At 41.3% G+C, this 25,436-nt stretch overlaps 1 protein-coding gene across 1 annotated transcript; it reads left to right on the top strand.

The window, feature by feature from the left end:
• The first annotated feature begins 1,186 nt into the window (after window positions 1-1,186).
• Window positions 1,187-25,436, top strand: ZFX (zinc finger protein X-linked). Its single transcript, XM_086618703.1, has 8 exons — window positions 1,187-1,230; window positions 7,299-7,387; window positions 7,843-8,409; window positions 17,242-17,391; window positions 17,588-17,731; window positions 17,825-17,959; window positions 19,995-20,135; window positions 21,608-25,436. Exons 2-8 carry the CDS (start codon window positions 7,327-7,329, stop codon window positions 22,792-22,794), a joined length of 2,385 nt encoding a protein of 794 aa, XP_086474829.1. The 5' UTR covers window positions 1,187-1,230; window positions 7,299-7,326; the 3' UTR covers window positions 22,795-25,436.

The raw sequence follows: 25,436 nt of genomic DNA, 5'->3' as shown, positions 1-25,436 counted from the left end.
TCTCCCTGAGGTTACTCATGGTTTGTAATTTCTGATGCCTCGAAAACTTTAGGATGCATCTTTCATGGATCAATATCAATTATTTTCTAAAAAAAAAAAAAAAAATACAACAAAAAAAAATCTGGTTAGCTTCCATCACAAGAATGAGAAAACACCACTAGCTAGGACTTCGGTCACGATAGCACGTTATTTCAAATTTTCTACTGTCCACAAAAGGCGATGCCCTCCTCCCCCCCCACCACCCCCCCACACCCCGCGCTGCCGTTCCCGGGGGGGGGAGCAGATCCGGCCGGGCGCGGCGGCAGCCCCTTACATAAGTGCCAGCGGCCGCGGGGAGCGCCGTCCCGGCACGCGTGGACGGGCCGCCTTCCGCGTGGAGACGGGGGGCTCCGGCTGCGCCCGCCGCCGCCGAGCCCCGCCGCCTCATCGTTGTTGTCGTTATTCGTTGTCGTCGTTATTCCCAGTAATTCCCACCGGGAGCCGCGCCCCGAGGCGAGGCGACTCGCAGCCACGCAAGCCCCGGCCCAAGGCCCGCGTCCGCCCCAGCGCGGAGTATCCGCACCCTAAAAATCCACCCCCCCGTCCCCCGGCGCGCAGACGCGGGTTAAACACGCCAGCGGGAGCGCCGAGCCCGCCGGCCCGTGCTGAGGCCGGCCTGGGCCGTAGGCCCGGCGGCCGGCGCCGCGGGATGGCGGCCGCGGGAGGAGGGCGGGGGAGGCTCGCCCGGGCGGCGCCAGTATGGAGGGGCCGGGAGGGGAGGGGGGTCCCCGGGGCAGCCGCTGCGCTTCGGGGGCGCACGGCGAGCCCCGAGCGGCGCTTCGCGGCCGAGCTGCGGCGGAGGCGGCTGCAGGAGGAGCCGCGGGGAGCCGAGCGCCGCCGCGCCTCCCCCCGCGCCGCCGCCACCCCTACCCGCGCCGGCTCGGCTCGCCTCGCCCGGCAGCGGCCCCCGGCCCGCCCGGCGGCCCCGGCCCCGGCGAGTGTCTGGCCCGAGGCGGCAGGCAACGGCGGCGGCGCGCTCCCTTCCGCCTTTTCCTGGGTCTCTCTCGGGCAGTGACGTGACGTGCTGACGGCGGGCCCGGCCCGGGGAGCTTGGCCGCTTCCACTCAGCTCCGAGCTCGGCCCCTCCCTCCCCTCCCGCCCGCCCGCCCCGCCGCAGCCGCCGCCGCGCTCGGCCCAGTCGCGCTGAGAGAGGCCGCGCCGAGGCGAGCGCCGCCGCCCGCCACCCGCACGGTAAGCAGCCCCGGGGCTGGGCCCCGCCGCCCGGGCCGGCCCGGGCCTTCCCTTGCCCGCACCAGGCCGCAGCGCAGGCCCCGAGGAGGCCGCAGCTAGGCCGCGCCAGGGCTCCGGCAAAAGAGCGGGCCGCAGGGCCCGGGCCGGCGGGTTCCGGACGCCCGGCGCGGCCCTGGGCACGGGGGGCGGCGGCGTGAGGGGAGCGGAAGCCGAGGGGGGTGGTTGCGGGCCCGGGGGGAGGTGGGCGAGGTCGGTGCCAGGCCCCGGGCCCGGCCGAGGGGGGTTCGGAGAGTGTCTGGAGGAGGAGACAAAATGGCGGCGCGCGGGGGGGGGAGGCGGAGGGCGCCCGGCGCCATCTTGAATTAATCGCTCGCCATAACCCGTGCCTCCGCGCAGGCCGGGCCGGGCCGGAGGGGGGAGCCCCTGGCCCCGCTCATCGCGGCGCCGGGCCGCAGGCTCCGGAGAGGGAGAGCCCGTAGCCTCCCCACCCCCGCTTCTCCCCCCTCTCCCCCGCCTGTCCCTCCTCCCCGCCGCGGCGCCTGCCAGCCAGCGAGTCGCAGGGGAGCTCAGCGCTTTCCGGCCCCTGGCGGGCTTCCTGTACGGCTGTGCCAGGGCTGCCAGCCGTTCCCCCTGCTGCCGCGGCGCGCTAGCCCCGCCGTCACCTCTCCTCCTGGCCGGCCGGGACTTTGGCTGGGCAGCGGTGTGAGGTTCGCCCTGAGCCTCCTTCGCCCAGCCGCCCCGTGAGGAGCCGGGCGCGGGGGCCCCCCCCCCAGCTCCTTTGGGCCCCCGCGTTGGTGCTGGCTTCTCCTCCCCTCTGGCTATCCCCTCTCCTGCAGAGGCCTCTAGCCGAGCGGAAAGTGGTTTCAGAGGGGCGTCTGGGACTGGTTATTTCCTTCATTTAGGTTTCGTTAAGAAGTAGCTTAGGTATCGTCTGATGCACTACATCGCTATGAAATCTGGAGAAAAAACATTTTTTTAACCAGTTTTTGCGAATGCACTACTGAACTACAACAAAGAGTAAAAGTCTTGAGATTTTTTTAATGAAATCGCAATGAAAACGGCAGTACTGATTCTCCTGCCGAAACCGAGGGAGATGCATCAAGAAATAAACAGCGAAATTATTACACTGTCACATTTGTAACATTGTTTTTATTCTTCCATTTACTCACCTAATAATTGTGGGGCTTCTTTCCAAGAAAGAATTAGGTGTTACAGGAGTGTAATTTATTTTTTTTTTTTTACGTTTCGTGTGTGTGTGATTGAAAGCGTGTGCGTACATCGCATTCTCCGTAAGTGGGTCACGTAGGGAGAGTTGTGACACTGCAGCAGTAGTGTGGACCGAACCCACAGTCGTCTCGTAACCACAGCGAAGCTTCGGGTAGCTCGGGGCTCTAACCCGATTGGGACATGCAAGGCGTGCTGCAATTTTTAATGTAATGTAGCAAGGCACGATGGGAACTTGGTTATAGTTGTGTACTAAGTCATCTCAGTGTAGGTAGGGGCCGTGGCTTGGATGTGAGGAATTTTTCCTGTTTATGCCTTGATTTTTCTGGGAAGGATCAAGAGTTTTGCTGCATGGGTATTTGGTTTATGCTCTTAGCAAATAAACAAATGTACTGTTCTTTCCTTAGGAGTAGGCAAAGGACTATATTATATATTTCTTTTTCATATGGATGGCTTTTCTGAAGTTTCCTCTTTTTTTCTCTTTTTCCTTTTTCCCAATTTTCTTGTGTTTTTTTTTTTTTGTTGTTGTTGTTTTGTGTTTTTTTTTTTTTTAAGTGAGAGCAGAGGAAGTGACAGTTTCTGTGGCATATTAAAGCTCTTTCTTCTAAGGAACTCTAAAGTTGCTCTCTCTTTAAAACATGACAGCTTGTCTGTCTATTTCATCTTGATTACCTTGCTAGGCCTATTGACTCAAGGATTTGTAATGTGGCAAGACTAGTGCACTGTGCGCATTGCTTCTCTTGACTGATTGTATGGATCAGATGTATGGCAAATACGCATTTTTAATTTGGGAGGTTATTTTATTGCTAATAGCTTAATACCATTTCTTCCATTAATACATAGTTTTCTATCTGTCCTTCCACTTGAAAATATTGCCTTGACTTTCATAAAACCAAAACCAGCCGAGTCTCTGAATAAATAGATAAAAATCAATTTGTAACCAAAACCAGCCGAGTCTCTGAATAAATAGATAAAAATCAATTTGTAAGAACTAACTTGGCAAACTGAATTAGGTGTATTTCAGACTTTTATTAATTCTCGATCCATGTGAAGCTGGCATAGACCCAAGCCAAGTAAAAGATGTAGATGTTTAGTTCTTTTCAGAGGTATAAAACCTGGTTTTAGATGCATAGGCTTTTTCTGTTGTAGTGGTAGAAGAGCAGTTCCCAAACTACTGAGATTTGAACAAAGAGCCACATAGATTTGGGCATTGGGAAGGACTAAGTGTAGAGACATGGCTGGGCACCTGCTTCCCTTTGAGGGTTTAGGTTCCCAGACCGGAACTGAAAATTGATTCTGTCTGCTTCAGTGCCAGAACCTGCTCCTGAGGTAAGTGTCGACTGGAATATTTTGAAAGAACTGAGAGGAGTTTCAGCCCTTCTTGAAATCTTGCAGGAAAGGGAGCTGCTGGAATTGCTTTTTTGCCTTATGGTGCCATGGAGCTTAGGGTACTTGCCAAGGGATTTGGAGGTGTTTGGTGTGGTGCTTGCAACAAGAAGCTCTAGTATTTCTTGTGTTGCAGACCAGTGCCTGCCTTTCTCATGGAGCTGCCAGTTGATACAGAACGGTGTGGCATACCTTCCTTTGTGTCGCTAAATCTTGGGCCCCTCTGCTGGCCCGCTGCTCAGAAGAAGAGCAAGCAGGAAGAAACACAGTATTTTTCTCATCTACCAGTTAGAATGCTCAAACCCTGAAATGATTTCAGGAATTTTTTTAAGTTTGTTTTTTTTTTTTTCTCCCCATCCATGGACAAATGCCTTGATGCCTTTTGGGACTGCAGATTTTGATTTAGGCACCTTTATCATTTTAGATAGTTCAGTTAAATCCTGTTGTGAATGCTGGCATCCTCTCCTGGTCTTCTTTCTGCAGCAAATTTCTGTGGAGGTGGGGTCTGTGCCCTAGTGGAGCACTTTTAAAGACGCTATGGTCCTGTACAGGGGTAGGAGATTGTGTACATTAGTTCGTTGGCTGGCTCTGGGTGCGAAAGCACATTATGAGGAACCTTGTTTAGGAAGAAACTCGTGCAGTGAAAGGGTTGGGATTTTTTTCTTCTTTGGAACAAGTACCAAAGCATAAATCTGTGGCCTTTTTAAGACATGGTCTTGAAAACCCAGGTGTGTGGGAGACTACTTCAGTTTGTGTAGAACATGAGCCTTCGTTTTGCAGCATATTATGCCCCCGTTGGTGGAAGGGCCTCGCCAGTACAGAAGAGGCCACACTGTTACGCAGAGTGTGCAGTTGAAGGTCTGCTGGGCTGTCGCTGCTGGTGGCAGTGTCTTTACAAAACTGCGCCGTCATGAACACCACAGAGGCTCATTGGTTTTAGCATCTGTTGCCTGGAACCTGGGCAGCAGTGAAGAGATGGCATCAGTGGGCACGTTCTGGAAGCTGGGAAGTAGTGGTGGCAGCCTCTAGGTCTCATGGGTGAAGAGGATAGAAGGGTAATGAGGGAGAGCCTCACTCATAGAGACAGTGAGGAATTTGGGGAGATGATGGGATAGAGAAAGTACATGGCATCAATCATAAGAAGTAGGAACTTGTGATGGAGTGGTGATCAGGTGGTTGGTGAAAACAGGAAGCGGAGAAAAACAATGCCAGTTCTTCCAGTAGCTAGTGGTGACCTGGCACTTAAAGCTGTTTGGGTCCCAGCCGATCAGAGGCTGATACGTATGATAGTGCCATCCTCAAAAGCACAGGCAGAACCAGCGTCTTGACGTTTCCCAGAGACCTGGGCAGAGAGTGGTGGCTTCTTATGTTGTGTTGCCCAAGGAGAGAGGCAATTTATTTCCGCCAACCCTTAATCCCCTTTGCCTCCTGCAAAAAAAAAAAAAAAAAAAAAGTAAAAAATCCCTGAGTTGCTGATACAGTCTGCTACAAATGGATGAGTAGCATGGCTTTGTGTGAATGATGGGAGTGTGCTGTAGTTATAAGCTGGAGAGATGAGATGAGTGGGTGAGGAGGTAATGAACATAGTATAGGTACAGGTGCACAAGAAGTTGAAGAAGCAACAGAAGATAAGAAACTAAACACTGAGGACAACACAGACAAGATGAATAGGAAAGACATTTGTAACAGACTGGCTGTTTGTATCCTGAGTGGGCAGAAGTAAACCAATTTGGGTATAAATAATTCTTGCATAAATGACCGTATGAAACCTTGTTACTATCTTCTTGTTTCTGTGGCATGGCAGAAGTTGATTGCCGTCAGTCAAGCTATGCCTTGTATGCGAGGCTGAGAAACGCTTTTCCTCGGCTCTTGGTTCTGAAAAAAGCATCTGTTGAAAGAGCTGTTCCTGTTAACAGTGGGTGCTTCTGACGGGTGCATCAAGAATGCTTGATGGTTAGAATAATTGTGAGGTGATGTATGTCCAGCTGGACATCACGATGATTTGTTAGCTCAGCTGTCTTTAAAATACATGGGCCTTCTAACTGAACATGACAAAAATATGGGACCTCTTGGAAAATTATGAGACTGCTGCTGCTTTTCCTCCAGTTCAATTTCTGGGTCTATTTCTCCTCAACTTCTAACAATACATTATTCTCATATATAAATGAGCTGGTTGGTTAGCTGCAAAGAGTTGAGAAAAGTTGAGCTGGAAAAATGGTGAAGTCTAGAAGATACTTGCTACAGATTATAGTTGTAGATTTGTGTTTTAGAACAGTTGTTATTTTTTTCTTTTGTATGGCAGTTTCCCCCATGAAGAATTAATGTAAATGTTGGTTGATGTAATTTGGAAAGGTTATGATTCTTACGAAAACTGTGGGCAGAATCTTAATGTTTTTTCTAGGTCTTTTGTGAAAGTATAGTAGGAATGGGGAGATTTCTACCTGTCACTGTGAAAAATGTTTGGAGGATGAAGAATCACGTCTTCCACTTGTACAGAAACACAAGCAGAAACATGTAGTGACATTCTGTTGCCTTTTGCTGGTTCTGCACTAGTTGGACTAAGTGATTATTATATCACATTTTACCCAACTAGGTTTGCCTGATCCCGATTACAACACGCATATGTAAGCAGCAAAATTTAGATGCAGTTTCAATTTTAGTATTTTAACTTTGTGGTCGTGTTTGGTTCTTTTGTTAAGAAGATTGAAATCTTAAGTTGTTATGCATTGAAATGTTGACATTGTGTTCAAAGAAATTTGGTAGAATGTGACATTTTGTAATTTTTGAGAACTGGTGATATTTTTTAATAAAAAAGCAAATAGGTACTTTGTCTTGGGGCAGGAATTTTTAAAATAGTCACACATCTGGGGTTTGAAAACATCTGGTGATGTGTTCTGGAAGCAGTTCACATTGATGATTTCAGTTCCTTAAGTGACATAAGAGTAACTTTCTCCTGACTGCCCAAGTATGAACACAGAGGACATCAAAAGTGGTGTGTGTTTCAGATTATTAGCCATTTACCTTTAACTTACCTTATTGAGCTTTATTGATTTGACAATGCTATGTTCCCCACCATGCAAAAAAGACTTGAGTGTGAGCTCGCCTAGGCTTTGTCTTAATTTTTATTCTTTGCCAGGTAATAAGGAAATCCTATTTTCGTATCCCTTTATCAACTGCTTCTGATGTGTGTTTGTGGAGCTGTGGGGTTTTGAGAAACGGACCGGGAGTGCTGGAACTCACACTCCTCATATTCAGACCCTGGGTGTTTGGTATTCTAGAGTAGTATTTCTGGAATTCCAAACAGAGGTACCCTGAGTGAAGTCTGATCCATCTTAAAGTCAAGAGGTGTTACCTCTTCACTTCCATGTGCCCAGAATTTCCTCTTTTCAGTGCACAGGCAGAGGCAACCTTCACAGCATAATATGAGCTAAATAACCTTTCTTCTTTACCTCCTACAGACGCTGTGACTGATGAGAGTTAAAGGCCATGGATGAAGATGGGCTTGAATTGCAGCCACATGAGCCAAATGCATTTTTTGATCCAACAGGTCTGTCAGATAATATGTAGAGAAGAGCATTCTCATTAGATGCTATTGACTTTTTGTCGTTTGTTTTTGTCTTTACTTGAAAGTGCTGTGCTACATCAATGCTTTTGTAGAGTTGCTTTCGATTTTTGGTTGTTTTTATTACTCCGAGCAATATGAATGAGCTACTGTTCTGCCAAGTAATAGTTGTTTGGATACTGGGGGAGAGTCTAAAAATTGGTTACCTTTTCCAGGAGAGAAAATGTTGTTCATCTTAGTTATGTTAGCACCTACTGAGGACTTACTTTATCAGCTCCCCATATATCTGCCTATCTTAATTGCTTATAGGCTTTTATGCCTGTTTTACTAAATTGCAGCATAGCCTAAATGTTGAAGTAAAATAGAAGTAATTTCAATTATTAACCACTTCATCTGAGTTAGTTTTACAACTTAACTGCCGTTTTAATTATGTTTTTCAGGAGCTGATGCAGGGCATATGGACGGAGATCAGATTGTTGTGGAAGTACAGGAAACAGTATTTGTTTCAGATGTAGTCGACTCAGATATAACCGTGCATAATTTTGTTCCTGATGATCCAGATTCTGTCGTAATCCAAGACGTCATTGAGGATGTTGTTATCGAGGATGTTCAGTGCCCAGATATCATGGAGGAGCCAGATGTATCTGAAACTGTCATTATTCCTGAACAAGTGCTGGACACAGACGTGGCCGAAGAGGTTTCTTTGGCTCATTGCACTGTCCCAGATGATGTTTTAGCTTCTGACATAACAGCAGAAGCACTGTCTATACCAGAACACGTGTTGACAAGTGAGTCAATGCATGTGCCTGAAGTTGGACATGTAGAACATGTGGTTCATGATAATGTTGAAGAAGCAGATATTGTCACTGATACTCTGGGAACAGATGTTGTTTCTGAAGAAGTCTTGGTGGCAGACTGTGCATCAGAGGCAGTTATCGATGCCAATGGAATCCCTGTGGAACATCAAGACGAGAAGGGCAACTGTGAAGATTACCTTATGATTTCCTGTAAGTGTCTGGGTAAAGCCATCCAAATTCTTATGATATGGGCCTGGGTGGTGCTTGAAATATCTGAAGGAGGGCTTACAGTAGTACCAAAACCAGATTTTCTGTTTTATTTAATGAAATGCAAATCTCACAAACGTACTCAAATGGGGGTATTTTTTAGGAACATGAAATTCTGGTGAAGCTAATGGAGAGAAATACTGGCAAATGGATGTCTGATGTCTATTGCATTTTATAGTGTATGAACAAAGGAATAAGAATTGCGGTAAACTAAATGCCGTATAGTAGTAAGAACTGAAAGAAAATAAATGTGACATCGTTTGAAAATGCATGTATATGCAGGTTACCAAGATTACTGTCAAGACATTAAGAAAACAATTATTTCATGGAAAAGGGGAAGTAAAAAAAATACTGGTTTTTGGAAGTCCAAATGACGGTTTGTTATCCTTGTCTTGTTTTCGCTAAGCCCCCACCCCTTCCGCTCCATTTATAGTTAGTTACAGGCAACAATATGGTTTTCTTTGTTGTTAGAATGTGTTTTCTTCTCTTGATGAAGCAAAAGAGGGAGGTGTGCTGCTAACAAAAAGAGTAGCTATTGCTGCTTATAGCTGAGAAGCAACTGTGAATATCTTAATCTCCCTTAGGAACAATGGCACAATCCGTTTGAATCATGTTTCAAAAGACTTAAAGTAGAGGGTGGAGAAAAACAGAGCATATCATCAGTCCTTTTTCTACTGAGGATATCCATTGGTGTGAACTAGAGCTTACTTTAAGTATGTTACTTATTATAGTGCTTACTCAGTGCAGCACCTAGGAACATCAAAGTGTCACTGCTCAATGTTTGTTTGTTGTAGACATGTTAGGCTGTTTGGTTTAATTGCCATTTCAGGCACTTCAGCTTTGTCTAGCATTAAATGAGTCCATTGATGAGGCCTACTTCATGCTCTGCTTCAGTTACCTTTTTTTTCCTTTTTTTTTTTCCTTTTAGACACTTTTTAAAATGTATAAATTGTTTTATTTTTATATTCTATACTTACGGATTTTAATGTTGCTTCTCCTTACCTAGGATCACTGCATTTCTTAATTTATCATCTCTTGAGTTCCTTGAGTAACCTTGTGCAGCCATGTTTTGAGTTTATATGAGGTACAGTTAATTCTCTATTATCTGGGAAAACAATGAAGTGGGATAATGCAAAATACGGATAACACAAAATATTGTAAAATTAATCTGCAGGATCATCCTGAGGTGAAATAGATCAGGGATGCTGCTCTCTGAAATAGTATTTATTGAAACTAATAAATGCACTCTGTACATCATGGTACAGATAGAACTTTCTGCTTCTGGACCTGAGTTAGATCAGATGAAAGTGGCTCAAATGCTTTTGCACCTGCAGCATAGTTAGGCAACAAAGTGGATAGTCCACCTGTGGATAATTGAGGCCTGACTGTGTAAAGACTGGTGGTGATCCCTACCTGTTTCTTATCCATGACTGTAGCTCTTTAAGATGCTGTTGCTCCTGTCTCTGTGGTCACCTGTTCCTGCAGGTTGTCATCCCGCAGCATGGGCAGCAGAGTGAGGCCTCTGGGGCTGCTGTCACAGGAGCACTTTGCAAACTGCGTGTGCGTACATTCGAGTGAGGGGGTGGGTAGATACATGTCCCATTCAGCCATTGCCAGTGGCTGAATGAGGACGGAATGTCTTGGTAGATACCATATTGCATGATCCCTAAAATACTCAGCTAGAAAGTCTTCCTAGATGTACCAGTCGTCAACAGGTGGTAACTGGCAGAAAACACAGGAGTGTAATGGTTCAGCTGTGCTGGGATATTCTCCGTTTTCAGTCATGTATTTCTGCAGTTTCATACTCTGGTTAATACTAAAAACCTCTTGATAGTCTTGCGATGTAGTTTTTTTAGATTCAGAGCCTTAAATAAGCCAGCATTTAAAACAATTTTTACACTACAAAACATGCATCCTTTCTATTTGTGCTTAAAATGTTAAGTATGTTCAACAGTTCATTTTAAATGGAAGTTCCCTATTACCACCTACTGTGTTTAAAGCCGGCATAACAAGTTCTTCTGGTTGTGAAGTCAGAGTCTGATGCTTTTCCATCAAGTAAAAACTGTCTTGCCAAATAGTCTCTTTGTTGTATGGAAAACATTATTTGAATTAATTTCCCTTTTTTTTTTTTTTTTTTTGCATTGGCAGTGTATGTATTTATTGATCTGTTGACTGTCTCAGTTCTTCAGTTGAATTTACGTGGTTTTTAAAAGGTGGCAACATCAGTTTTTGATTTTTTTCATCCTAACCTGTGAATTTGTGCTTGATTCTGGCAGACCTCCCTGAACAGCTGGGGCAGATGTTGGAATGTAATTTCATCTGCCATTACAGTAGCCCAGTGTAGCTGCTTCCTAGATCTGGCAGCTAGACTGTTCTTCAGGATGCTTTTTCGTGTCTTCTTTTATCTCCTCACTTACAAGCGGAGGATGGCACTTTGTGTTTTTTTCTGTCATAAGTTTCTCAGTCTATATTCTTCAATGGAATTTTTTAGCAAAATTTTTTTTGCTATCTTCTTCCTATCTTATGGCTCTCTTTAAGTATTTCTGATTTGGTTCCTAATGAACTGAGTCTACATAGATTTTCTTAAAATAAGATAATTTTCTTAGCTTTACCCTGAAAATACTTGTTTTGAAATGACTAATCTACATGTGCTTTTTTGTTAAAAGTTGTGTTGCTACTTTCTTTTGTGGTTTCGGGCTTTCTTGGTTTGTCTTTTCAAAGAGTGAAGTCCCTGTGGGTTTCATTCTGTGACTTTACTTCAATAAACTCAGTATTCTAATATTTCTTTTCCCATTTAGATTTAATTTAGCTTTTGCGTTGGTATGCCTTTGTTTTTTTTCATTTCCAAGATAAAGTTTCTTGGCACAGCTTATATTATCCCTTACCTTTTGATGTATTCACCTATTTTCTTGGATGCTTTGTCTTTGCCCTCAAGCTTCATTTTTGGTCGATGGTAGATTTGGGGCACTTCTGGCAGAGCAGAATCAGATACTCATTCAACAAAGAATGCAAACTGCGACTAGTTAGTCGCTTGAAAAGGATGCAAGGAGGTTTGATAGATCAGTTTTTCTTTCACATGTGCAATAACAAGCGAGTTCATGAGTTGAGTAAGGAAAGGATAAATTGTTTTCTGGCTCATGCTGATGCTGATTATTTGGTAGCAAATTTTAAGGCTTGGAAAATCATTTCTCCGTAAGTGAAACAGTAATGACGAGATTAGCTAGTGTTTGTCAAGACAACAAAAAAACACCCAGCATTCAGTAACCAAGAAAAGTCATGCCTTACACTTGGCCATAAGATGGAAATTAAGATTTTTTTTTTCTTGTCTGATTTTATTCCATTTAGCTAAGTAAGACACATCCTCTGGCATGAACTCATTCCATAAACAGAAAGTTTTACTCTGATATACTCAGATTTGATTGCAATAAAAATGATGAGGTGCTGAGGAGCTTTGACAAGGGGAGTCTGGAGAGTGGGAAGAGTAGCCTCGCAAAGTTTAAGCTGCAGTTTTAGCAAGTTTTGTGATGTTTGCAGATACAAGAGCTATGTAATGTCCATCCATATCCTTACTTCTTTGCTCTGGGTTAGACATGTCTTTTGTTTGTTGTAGCCGAATTAACGCTTCTCATTACAGGAGTCAGTACCCAGGGTACTCAAAGAGGGAATAACTGCCATCTTTTCATAGCTGTAGATGAAACTTTTCTTTTCTCATCCTTGTTGCACGTTTAAGTTGAAAGCAATGGATCTGATCAACAAAGCCATAATGTTCATGGCTTCATTAGGGCCATCCAGTAGGCTTCTAGTCAAGAAACCAAAATGCTTTTATTTGCTTTTTTAGCATAAATAAGTACCTCCCTCTTTTTCCCTGGAGGTTCTTAAAAATGCAGGAAATCACATTTTTCTTTCTGTGAGGTGGAACTTGCTGCCGTGGTCCTGCCTGACCTCTGGAATGGTACCCACAGTTGTTGCAGCCGAGGCTGCTCAGGAGGTCACTGTGAGTGATGAGGGAGATGAGAGTTCCCTTGGGCTGAGTGGTGCCTCAGAGCTTAGTCTGATTTGTTTGCTGGGGAGAGCAGGACAAGGACGACAAGTGTTAGATACCAGTTTGGAGCTCAGGAAGTTCTCCTCTGCTAGGTGCTGCCCTGAGAGGAGCTTCAGATGCCCAGGGTATGCCATTGCGCCTATGTAATGCTAATGGCATTAAAATCAAAACAGAACATATTTCTGTTTTCTCACAGGTTAGGAAATCTGCTTTGCCATTTAAGAAATGACAGTAAAAAGTTCTTCAGTGAACTTCAGGAATTCTCTGCTATCAAGTGAAGTACAAGTGAAATGTTTCTATCACAGATAACTGAACAAAGTCTCTCTGGGGGATACAGCATGCTTTTACTCTATTTTAGAGAAAACAGAAGAGTTAGTGGTCTTTTTCATGAAGAATGGTTAAATAGGGTTATTTATTTTGTAAGCAAGTAAGTATCCCATGATAGGCTTTTTTTAACAGCGAAGAAAATAATTTGGGAACATAAAGGCTGACGGAATAGATGATTCTTGTCTTGATTGCTCCATAGACGGATTTTGAGATCTGTTAAACTGGTGTAGAGACAGACCTTTTCTTAGAATGTTTGTAAGAATTGTTTCAGTGTGTTATTTAGCAGTAAGCAGTGGGTACTTGAAAAAGATGGACAGTTTCTTAGTGCTTAAGTGAATTTTATCTTTTACGGCCCTTTTATTTTCCTAATTAATCCTATGTAAAGGAGAAACGGTAGGAAAGAATACATATAAAAGCGTATGGAAACTATTAAAAAAATAAAGACAGTTACAGATTATTTGCATTTTTCTAATTAGGAGTAGAAAAGACTGCAAGGCTACAAAGTCTGTATCTTCTGATGCATTAAGTATTGGATATAAAAACCTAAAAACAACTTATTGGGAAAGTGTATGTGTCAGGGTTAAACAAAAGATGTACCATTTAAGCAAATGCAGGATGCAGGATCTTGGGCTAGCACTTATGCTTCCATGTGGGGAAACTGGCCTCATCTGGGTTTTAAATATTATTTTTATTATCAGTGCAAAGGAGCTTGTTTCTGTCCCAGAAATGCCAATGGACATGTTTTAATAGGAGGGCAAAGATGTAGGAGATAGTTATTGGTTGGACATTGTAGTTTATGACATCATAGGATTTTTTTAGTTGGATGTAATATTTTCTAGGAGACAAATGCTGTCATCATGATAGAACACATAATAAACAATCTTGTTAATGTTGTCCACATCTTTTATTTCTTTGCTTTACTTTTTATTCCTTTTTTTTTATCTGTTGGTCTCTTTCTGTGATTTCCTTGTAATGTAAATGATAACTAGACAGACTTTAAATATGCCATGTCTTTCATGTTGTGTGACACCTTTCTCATCTGTTTGTACTTTTAATAGAAATTCAAGCTTTATCTGTATGTGGAAGCAATTATTGCAACATCGGAGAAGCACATCCATTTTTCAGTTGTTTCTTACAGCTTATAGTATGCAAAGAGCAGGCTCCTCTAATTGGTGAAGTCTGTGAGGAACGTCAGCAAACTCACCGTAGAAAGCATTCTTGTCATTGGCTTTACGTAAAATAATGTTGTCTCTAATAATTTTTCTTTTTTGTTTTTAACTTCGCGAATTAGTCCAAATCCACTTGTTTACTGAAGTAAAGCTACCAGCTAGTAGAGGGAAAAAAAAAAAAAAAACACAAACATTTAAAGTTTTTAGTTTTCAGTTAATCTCTCTAATTAAATGGAGGCACAAGGTATGATAGCATTGGAATAATGCTAGTCTTAGCGTTTTTCTAGCATGTGACTTGTGATTAGTTTAGTAACTGCCCAGTATCTGTCCTTGAAAGGAAATGGTCTTTTATCAGCTTGACTAATACTTTTAAGTACTTTTTTTTTTTTTTGTAATTTCAAAGAGGAACAATGTGAGAGGAGATCAGTCGTGCATGGTATTTGTGAGATCGCTTGATGGGCTGTGAATTTGAATGAAAAATTCAGACATCATCAGAGTTCCAACTTCAAACATTGATCAGTCAAGTATTTATGAATATAATTTTCTCTTGATTGTGAGACTGAGATATGTGGAGAATGCAGAAACTTAGGGAAAGTGTTAAACAGAAATCAAATTTCATAAATGCTGCCACAGCATCAGTGAATCAGTGTAGAGAAATGCTTATGTAGCCAGAGGACAAAATACCATGGAAATGGTGCTTTGTGTGATAGATACCCGTTCTCTTTCACCTTGTTTGTCTCTTCTTTTGATTTTTATCTTTTTTTCTACCTTTTTCATTCCACCCTACTTTTCTTCCTATTACCTGTTTGCTGCAAATACTGTTATTTTTCAGGCCCTTCATCAGGGACTTTAGTTTTTCAAGTATTGCCACCTGTCAAGAGTGAATTTTTTTCCTTTTGAATGAGAAAAGTTGGCCTGATGTTCCTACATCAGGGAAATCGGGGATAAACAAACTCTAAATTATGTAACGATTTATTTTAGTCATATTTAAAAGATGGCTTTGAACCTGGGAGAACTTACTTCAAAGAGTAAATGAAGCATATGTTTAAGATACAGAATTCATCTGTTGTGTGAATGTTATCAATGGATACTTCCATATATGTATGGAAGTAAAAAACTCTGTTTTGGTTAAAAGAAGCCAGCCTGTTTCACGTGGTGCACATAGGTTTGTTTTCTCTTTGGTTGCTTGGGCCACAACTTCTGTTTCTTGAGCATGTTCCAGCATCAGTTGAGCTTGGTGGCGGACTTCCCGTTTGGCTTCAGCAGTGTAAAATCAGTCTACGCTGATTTGAAAGCCTTCCAAGTACACGTGCGTGACACTGGGAACAGCCAAGTTAAAGGAGAACAACTGCATAAATCTAGTGTAGGAATGAAAGCAAGTTTTCTTTTTGTCAGAGTTCCGGTGACGTTTGGTGTTTCATGCACATGCCAAACAATTTATGAAAGTCTGCTCAGTAACTGAATATGTGCACTGTGGAGTTAATGTTGTTAATATGATTCAAAAGAACCTCTTAAGGTTTTTACTTTTGAAATGCTTTGGGGTTGCAGCTACAAGATGTTACATTGTCCTGTGGCACAGAATCATTTTTTAAACATCATACTGCTTGAAACATTCTATGTGGTGGCCATTGTTTGTGAACTTGCCATGAGAGTATGTAATGTTTCTTCTGCTGCTCTTTTGGTGAGGGGAGAGAGAGACTAATTTATTTTAGTGCTTCATAATTTAATGTTATTCGTATTTCTTTGTGAATAATGGTGCCTGATTGAGAAACTGTACTTAAATTGATACATGAGACAGAACATGTACTAGTTTGTCTAATTAAAGGCTAATTTATTGACTTCGCAGTAGGAAAATAATAGTAATTACATTTTGAGCTTTTTTTAAAAAAAGTAGATCTTAAAGTAAATGGAGGAGTTGCAGTTACTGAGTAGTAAAGCTATGATTTAGTTATGAGGGTAGTTTAATGACTGTCAGTAAAATGAGCATTCTTTATTAAGTATTTTGTATGTGCTAGGCATGGTGGTTAAAAATTCTACAGCCTTTATGGGACGGTTTTTACACTTCCTTTAGGATAAATTTAATGTCATCTTGTCATGAATTGAAGTTATGCATGGCACTGAGGGAGCTATGTCAGCCTCCAAGAGTGACTTTTTCAACAATAAATTTAGTCACAAATTACAAAAGTATGCTATCATGCTAAGAACTCTTAAGTAATCTCAACATGCGAGACACTTCTCAGGCTTCTGAAATTGGGAGATTCTCTGAAGGTCTTGAGATGCTGGATTTGATTTTTGTGAATGCATATTTAGTATTTATTTCTTGAAAATCCACACTTGGTAAAGTACGATGGTATGTGTGTGCACTTGCCTATGTAGAATATGTTTTAAAAAATCAGAAATATGTTCCTCATGAAGCTGGCTGTTGGCCATGTTTATGTGGGAGGCCTGGGCAAGTTAAGGCAATTCAAACAGAAGCGTGGTGTCGGTGCAGTTCTGAAAGGATGAGAGCAAAATTTAAGACAATAGTAAGGAGCTTACATAGGGCTATGGCATAAAATCCAGTGCAAGTCCCTTTCAGTGAGGGCATGATGAACAATCAGTTAAATAGGTTCACCTGTGCTGTAGCATCAGGGCAGCACCTTGCCACTGTACTCGATCCCTCAGCTGTTGAGTGGATGAGAGAACGAGAGGGTTTTCTTCCTGTAGTTTTCATTTTGGTTTCCTCTCTAACCAGCTGAAGGAGCATCCATAACACTGCTTTGCAAGGAACCATGTCTGACTGGCAGGAATAGCACTGCTTGCATTAAGAGACAGGGTCGAGAAACAGATAATGCTTTTGAAAAAAAAAAACAGTTAACAGCTTATTAGTTGTGAAGGAGAAAGCAATTAAAACTGAGAATAAGTAAAATTATGCCAAAGAGTAAGTACTAATGTGCAGTTTCTTCCTACTATCATCTTGCTGCAGATCACTGTTTTGCTGTTAGAGTTGCCTGGTGCGGTGCTCATGCTTCTAGTCATGTCACTGCAGCATTCTTGCACTTCCCCTTAACTAGAAGATAAGGCTTGAATTTATTTTTGTGTTTATTGTCGTTGGTTTCAAGGATATGAAAAAACTAATTATGGGTAGGTTCTTTATCACAACTTTTAAATTTTAAACTGCTTCCAAATTTGAGTAATAAAGTCTTTCATACCTGTCTGTTTGTATAACTGTGTAATTATAATAACTTGTCTTTGTAGTGGATGATGCTGGTAAGATAGAACACGAAGGTTCTGCTGAAATTACCATGGAAGCAGAGTCAGAAAGTGGCTCTTGTAAAGTGGATGGCATTTGTCCAGAAGTCATCAAGGTCTATATATTCAAAGCAGATCCTGGAGAAGATGATTTAGGTAAAATATACTCATTTTAGAATACTCCAACCTGACATTTGAAATATTGCATAATTAGAGGCTGTGGTTTCTCTCAAGTCATCTGTAAAGAGCTGTGGGTCTAATGTTAAAGAGTCACAAACTTTGTTTTCTGTGGTTTAGCACAGAATATGAACAAAGTGTGTTTAAAATAATTTCCTCTGGTCTTCCTAATTAGGGGGCACAGTTGACATTGTGGAGAGCGAGCCAGAGAATGACCATGCAGCTGGATTACTTGATCAAAATAGCAGTATTCGTATTCCAAGGGAGAAAATGGTTTACATGACTGTAAATGATTCTCAGCATGAAGACGAAGACTTAAGTAAGTAGGTGGCTTTCCTTTGGGAACAGGGATTTTCACTTTCAACAGTGCAGTGTTCCTAATAATTTTTTTTCTTGTTTTTTTTTCTCTTAGATGTTGCAGAAATAGCTGATGAGGTTTATATGGAAGTGATTGTAGGAGAGGAGGATGCAGCAGCAGCCCATGAACAGCAAATTGATGACAATGAAATTAAAACTTTCATGCCCATAGCTTGGGCAGCAGCTTATGGTAGGTAATACTCAAAAAATTCTTCCTGGTGATGCTGTCTATACCAAAATGTTGGGGATTGTATTTTGGAGGGTGATGGAGTATGTGTGCTTTTGTGTTTGTTCTTGAAGTTTTAGTTTAAGAATGGTTTCTGCACATAATAAGCCTTAAAATTAAAGAGAGAAGCAGTAAGGCAGGCTGCTGCTTATTCCTATTTTAACAGGCCTTTTCCTTCATATTTTCATGATGTGGAAGGGAAAGTACACGAGCCTTCAGCAGGAAAATTGCATCTCAAGTACATCTGTCCTTCACAGTTTTAGGACACAGTAAGAGCTGGCTTGGGAATAGAACTGAATATTTTTATTTTGAGAGGGGAAAAAAAAAGCAGATGGGAATATGTAAGATTCAATGTAGCAGTGAAAAGCAACACTGACCTCTAGCATTGATTTAAATGCTTTCTAGAAGGAACATATAAATATGTGATTTCACTAATGGAAATAATTTATTAACAAAAAAGAAGCTAGAGGGAGACATCTTAAAATCATAGCAGAACCTTGAGAATATTTCCAGCATGCTGAGCTGTGCATCTTGAACATCAGTATCGGAGCACCAACTGGTGCACAGACTGATTTCCAAAACTTACATAATCTGATAGACCAAAATGTGGTGTTCCATGTTGCCACATTCTCCTTCTAAACATACTTTGAGTAAATGAAGCAGAAAAAATGATGGAGTAGAGGACAAAACTTAGGTTATGTGCCTGCATGGTGTGAATTGTGGTGGTGGTGCCAGCAAACAAATGGCAGGGAAGTGCTGAGAATGCAAAATGGAGACTGGAATCACTGACGTAAGTCAAGGGAGGGCAAGATTTTCAGGGAGCAGCGTGTGTTAAAAGTTGTTTAGGAGATGGATGGTAGTGCACCCAGAGTCCTTTCTTTGACCATATACTGGTGAGCACAGTTTCAGTGGAGACGAAAGGACAGAAGCCAGGTTGAGTAGCTATTAAAAACGATACTAAGTGAACTTGAAACAACAGTTGTAGACTGAACATTCAGTGATTTTGGAGGAGGAGAAAATTGGGCAGAGTGTATCAGAGAGATGGAACAGAGAGAGGGAATTGAAAGGAGAATATAAGAATCATGAATATTCATTCTCAGTACTCTATAAAGGGAACAGCTATTGAGCGTCTTGCACTTTCTTCCACTTCAATCTTCCTGTCTTATTTGTGTGCTTTCCCTTCCCTAGGAACTGCTGCTTTCTGTTGATTCAAGTACATACTTAACCACCACATTTGTTATTAAAATTTACTTACGCCTTTAAATCACCAGTGTTAAACTGATTGCCAATAAATACCTTCTCGACTATATAGATATATTTACTTGTAATTTTCATGTTTGTTTTGCATCCAGTGATACCATTTGTGTATTAAACATGAAGCTCTGTGAGGCAGATTGTTTCCTTCTATTGTACAATACCGAGCATGCTCTTTGTTCTCAGTAGAAAGAATTCGTAAGTGTTAAAGCATCAGGTGTGCAAATAGTAAGTAGTGTACCTTGTGTGCAAGTTTGTGGGCTCTTCAGGACAATTCTGTGGTCACAGTGTGAGAAACTTCAGTCAGGTGAATTCAGATGTCCAGAAGTGAATGGGGGCTCACACATGAATGTATTTTGGGGACTGAGAAGAAAATTGGGCACTGTAAATACTGCCACATGCTGTTGTTTACTGATGCTAAACGTATTGGGCATAATTAGCCTTCAAAGAAATGCAGAAAATTTTAAAGGAGAATTCTTTGTGAAATGGAAAACCATTAATTCCTGTAAATTGTGTACTTCTGTAAAATTGGTTTAATTAATTAAGCCAATGCTTCCAGATTCATAACAAACATAATTCGTAAGTTGCTTACAGAGAAGTTTTGCAGCTCATCCTGTACATTATTGCGGTTTGATTAAATGTCCAGATAATAGTTTATAATTTCTTTTATTGTCACTGTAGAGTTTGTTGCTCTAATTATCCATAGAGTGATGGCAGTAGGTAACTTTTCAACTTATCTTGTTAGGTAATAATAATGATGGCATTGAAAGTCGGAATGGCACTGCAAGTGCTCTTTTGCACATAGATGAGTCAGCTGGACTTGGGAGACTGGCTAAGCAAAAACCAAAGAAAAAACGGAGACCTGAGTCTAGGCAGTATCAAACAGGTGCGTATCCGGTGGCTGGCTGTACTGTCATTCCTCTAGGCACTTACTGTAAACAGATTTGCTTTGCTGATAGCATGTGCAATGTCTTGTAAAAAACCTGATTATTTGGGGAATTATTTTGTTGATAACACTTCTGCATCATAAATGAGTGCATATTTTATTTTAAAGTTGGTTTGGATCGCAGGGGGTGTTTCAAAGGAAGCTCTCTGACAGGAAAAATATCAGTATCATAGCAAAAGGTTCAAAACCTCTATACTTAACTTGCCACACCAATTTTAATCTTTAATGTAACTTTTTTAAAGATGATGTTAGACAAACAGTGTTCTGTAATAGCACTTTTTAAAAACTCTTTTTGTCTTTATTGAAAACATATGGAACAATAAGTTTCATTATATCAACTCACCAAGTAAGTGGAAAATCTGAACATTATATATTAGAGTAGGTAGTTGGACTTCTATAACCTTTTCTGTTTTAATTGTGAAATAAATTGCCTTGATGTTCATGCCAATGTTCTTACTTGCATCTGTAAGAACAGATGCGCTGTTTTGGTGTTTTGGCATTATGTGGTTTCTGCTGTTACTGTGTTTTGGGCTGAATGATTTATTTGGTCTGATAAAGTTGAAAAAGCACACGACTGTTTTCTTTAGTAGCCTTGCCTTAATTGATACTACAAGTTTCTTTTCAAATCATGACTTAACTGTAGGAGTTCTGTTTTGTCTAGCACTGAATTAGTAAACCAGGCAAATTTAGAGTTTGCTTTTTCTATTTCCAGCTACCTAGTCAGTTTTCCTTCTAAAATATTTTTGGAAAAAAGAGCTTTTTAGCATGCCTAGACAAATTCAGGTTAAGCAAATCAGGCTGATGGATGGAGTGCAAATAAGTTCCAAAGCTTTGAGGTGTCCGCATGTGAAATGTGCTCTCCCTGATTCCTGCTTGATGCCTCTTCAGATTGTAACTGTGACAGATGGCACAAGAAAGAGGTGTTAGTTTGGGGACATGTGGATTGTAGTCAGCGGTAGGTGATTAAAATGCCAGATTAAACTTTTATCTACAGATTCGTGGAAAATCAAAGACGATCCTGCGCTGTGCTTACTATGTAATACTCAATTTGACAAAGTTGGCTGCCGTTTTTCGCACCAGCGTCAGTTTCTGTGTGTATTTGATGAGGGAATTCAGTCAGAATTCTTCAAAGTAGAGTTATTTGACGTGAAGAGCACCTGGGTGATGCTTTGGTGTCTCCATCAAAAAACAGTATTTCCTTTCTCCAGATAATAATAATGAATGAAAGTAGTAATTCCCTCAATTTCTTCTACCTAACCCAGTAACAAGCTTATATATTGTATAGTAAAGTGTATGCGTCAGACTCTGATCTCGTTTAACAATTCAGCTTATTGTTAAGGTTGAAACTTGGCATTTATTGAGGTGGAATATTGTTTTATAATATTGATAAAGGGCTTTTTGTTGTTTTTCAGCAATAATCATTGGCCCTGATGGTCATCCGTTGACAGTCTACCCCTGTATGATTTGTGGAAAGAAATTTAAATCTAGAGGTTTCTTGAAAAGGCACATGAAAAACCACCCAGAGCACCTTCTTACCAAGAAGAAATACAGATGCACAGACTGTGATTACACTACGAATAAAAAAATAAGTTTACATAACCACTTGGAGAGTCATAAGCTGACCAACAAAACAGAAAAGCTTATTGAGTGCGATGAGTGTGGGAAAAGCTTCTCTCACGCAGGAACTTTATTTACTCACAAGATGGTGCACAGGGACAAAGGAGTTAATAAAATGCACAAGTGCAAATTCTGCGATTACGAGACAGCAGAACAAGGATTGCTGAGTCATCACCTTTTAGCTGTCCACAGCAAGAACTTTCCTCATATTTGCGTGGAGTGTGGCAAAGGATTTCGCCATCCGTCAGAGCTCAAGAAGCACATGCGCATCCACACTGGTGAAAAGCCCTACCAGTGCCAATATTGCGAATACCGATCTGCCGACTCTTCTAACTTGAAAACTCACGTAAAGACTAAACACAGTAAGGAAACGCCGTTGAAGTGTGATATTTGTTTCCAGACTTTTTCAGATACCAAAGAGTTACAGCAGCATACGCTCATGCATCAAGAAAGTAAAACGCATCAGTGTTTGCATTGTGACCATAAGAGCTCAAACTCGAGTGATCTGAAACGACACATAATTTCAGTCCACACGAAAGACTATCCTCATAAGTGTGATATGTGTGATAAAGGCTTTCATAGGCCTTCGGAACTGAAAAAACACGTGGCGGCTCACAAGGGTAAAAAATTGCACCAGTGCAGACATTGTGACTTTAAGATCGCAGATCCCTTCATTCTGAGCCGCCACATACTCTCAGTTCACACAAAGGATCTCCCGTTCAGGTGCAAGAGATGTAGAAAGGGCTTCAGGCAGCAAAACGAGCTGAAAAAACACATGAAAACACACAGTGGCAGGAAAGTTTATCAGTGTGAGTACTGTGAGTATAGCACTACAGACGCCTCGGGCTTCAAACGGCACGTTATTTCCATTCACACAAAAGACTACCCTCACCGTTGTGAGTATTGCAAGAAAGGTTTCCGAAGGCCTTCAGAGAAGAACCAGCACATTATGCGGCATCATAAAGATGTTGGGCTGCCTTAAAGTCTCTTCCACAGACTGACGGCTGGAATTATAAAGGAATTTTGCCTTCCAGGCAGTTAGCTTATTTTAAAGCCAATCACCTGCGATCACACACACACACACACACACACACAAAAAAAAAAAAAAAAAAAAAATACTGTGCATTTGATTTGTTGCTGTATAAAAATAGGATTATTGCTTCTAGTTGACTTTTATACCTTTTGTTCAATAGCGTGTTCTGAATTCTATTCAGTTTGTTTAATAAATGAAGAAAAGATGGCAACAATAAAGTTGCATTTAATAAAGTAAACCCTGTCTCTTACTGAATTTTTCAACCGTAATAGTTTATTTAAGTATATTTATCTTACTGACCTCGTTGATACTCACAGTGTCCATGTTAATGCAGTTTTGTCGTGAATTTTGAAAATATGAAATTTCTCTTGATAAAATTGTCAGAGGTGTGTATAAGATGGGGAATTGCGATGTTGGAGTCGCTAAGGCCCACCTGATTGTCTCGTTTTGACTATACAGACTTTGTGGCAGGTTAACTATTTTCCATTTGAGGAGTTACACATCCGACTTCACTGGGGAAAGCTGTTCTGCGTTTTAATTCAGGTTTCAGAGGGAAAAAATTTTAGAAGATGGTTTGAGGCATTTGTTATCTTTCTTTGGCAAATTTAACAGTACACTCAAATGATATGTTTATTGTTCTGTGTGCTTCTTTGTCTTTTGCAAGGTTTTGCGTGTAACAAATGAGTTGGTTTTTTTTCAATTTCCTGCTGTCTTAATGTTGGAAACGTAAAATGCCGTTGTTCCGTTTGCAGAGTTAATAGATCACAACTGTCTGTACGTGCCGGTAAACGTACCTCAAACTTAATGCTTTTATGTATATGAGAATGTCTTTGAAAGAACAGTTTGTCGTTCAAGTCACATTTTTGTTGTGAGTTGATTTAGAATAAAATTTAAGACCAAGAGGTGCCTCGATTTTGGAAATGAGCTATTTACAGCAAGAGCTTCAGCGGGGGGTGGAGTGGAGCAGATGCATTCATAAGGAGCAGAGGTGTTTTAATGTAGATATCCTTAATAAAAAGAGTAACTTACGATGGTAGCAGAACTGTTTCTAAATTGAATGTTTTTCCTGAGCAGCTGTGTTAAGCTGCCGTTTATTAATTAGTACAGTATCCAGAATTAACCCAGTTCTTTTAATCTGTTTATAAACAGCTGGGATAACATTACAATTATTATATGCAGTTTTCCCACCTGAAGACTATTATAAAACAGCATCATATCATTTTGCTAATGGCAGCATAAACATACCAAGCACAGAGTCATGTACCTTGACAACAACTGTGGAGAGGAAAAAAAAAACAAACCATTTAATGACATGCCAGGTTTTAGGACCCGGTCCCACTCCCCTTGCTCAAATCCCCACTGAAGCCACTGGTTGATGATGGATTGCAGAATTTGAACCCGGCTGCCTGCCAGATTAGGGTAGGTTTGAAACCGACAATCCGCTGATGGAAAGGGTTCAGCACCTGGCCCAGCGCTGACTCTTGTTTCTAGGCAGGTAAACTTCCCATTGAAATCGAACAGGAATTTTAGCAGTGGTTTCAGGCTTGGGGTGATAAAGGGACAAAGGTTTCCTTTTGGATGTGCATCTTCTAGACCTTCTGTGTTGTGTTTTGTCACTGAGCCCTGCTCCTACTGCTCAGCCCTTCTGTTGCACTGTAAGCTGAAATAGTTGTGTTTAATTTGGGGTTCAGGAGAGTCGGATGCCATGCCACTACCTTTATTGTATGGGTTTTTTTCCTTTTGATGCCTGCTTGACAGTGCCCCTAGACTTGCCCAGCGTGCCCTTGTATGATACCGCTGCTAACAGGCCGTGAACCTTTAGTGTGCGATGCCTAGACGTGCTGCACTGTGCCTTCGTTGAAATCCTCGCAGGAGTTAGCGGATTTCCGACATGGCCGTAGCTGTCCGTTGCCTACTGATTGCCAAATCAGATGCCGTAAAACCCAGTACAGATTTTCCATTCGCGTCTTGCAGAGTGCCCTCCTGCGACTTTTGTTTTTTCCCCCCTCTTACTTTCAAGCGTTTTCTAACTGGGAACCTGAAAAGTGTACAAAATCTGCATAAATTCCCATAGCATTGCTGAGGATTTTAGCCATTTTGAACTTTATTTTTTTAAATAAGCTGAAAGACAAAGAACACAATTTTATGCATTTTCTTTCTGTTACGTAGCCTGGAATCATACACACTTTTTTTTTTTTTAAAGCACAATGTTTTGGGTTTTTTTAATAATTAAGGGTTTGGTCAAGTGGATTTTGTAAAATGTATTTGTCTGTATAAAGAGAAAATGAAATAGTTATTGTTAATGTACTGACATTAGTTGCAGGTTAGTTTTAATTCTTAAATAATTTGCTTAGCAAATGCTATAAAATGGATGTTTCAGTTTAATGTTTAAAAAAGGTACAGATTTTTACAAGGACATAATATAAATTATTGTTCTGTAGAAAATACCCTGTTAAATATTGTATACGTCCTTCCCTCTGTACACTTTGTAAAAAAGACAAAAGAAAAAAACAAAATACATAGAATCATATAGGGATGTGTGACATTATTGTAATTGTGTACTTGATAATAACGTGAAAAAATAAAATTCA

This window comes from Tauraco erythrolophus, chromosome 1 (assembly GCF_009769465.1).
Source record: "Tauraco erythrolophus isolate bTauEry1 chromosome 1, bTauEry1.pri, whole genome shotgun sequence".
NCBI lineage: Eukaryota > Metazoa > Chordata > Aves > Musophagiformes > Musophagidae > Tauraco > Tauraco erythrolophus.
This window is presented reverse-complemented; position numbering and strand designations above follow the sequence as displayed.

Bases quoted from the DNA above. Each gene is read 5' to 3' on its own strand.
- ZFX (XM_086618703.1), top strand. From the start codon at position 7,327: ATGGATGAAGATGGGCTTGAATTGCAGCCACATGAGCCAAATGCATTT. The intron at 8,410-17,241 runs GTAAGTGTCTGG...TTGTCTTTGTAG, and splicing joins AGATTACCTTATGATTTCCT to TGGATGATGCTGGTAAGATA. The intron at 17,392-17,587 runs GTAAAATATACT...CTTCCTAATTAG, and splicing joins TCCTGGAGAAGATGATTTAG to GGGGCACAGTTGACATTGTG.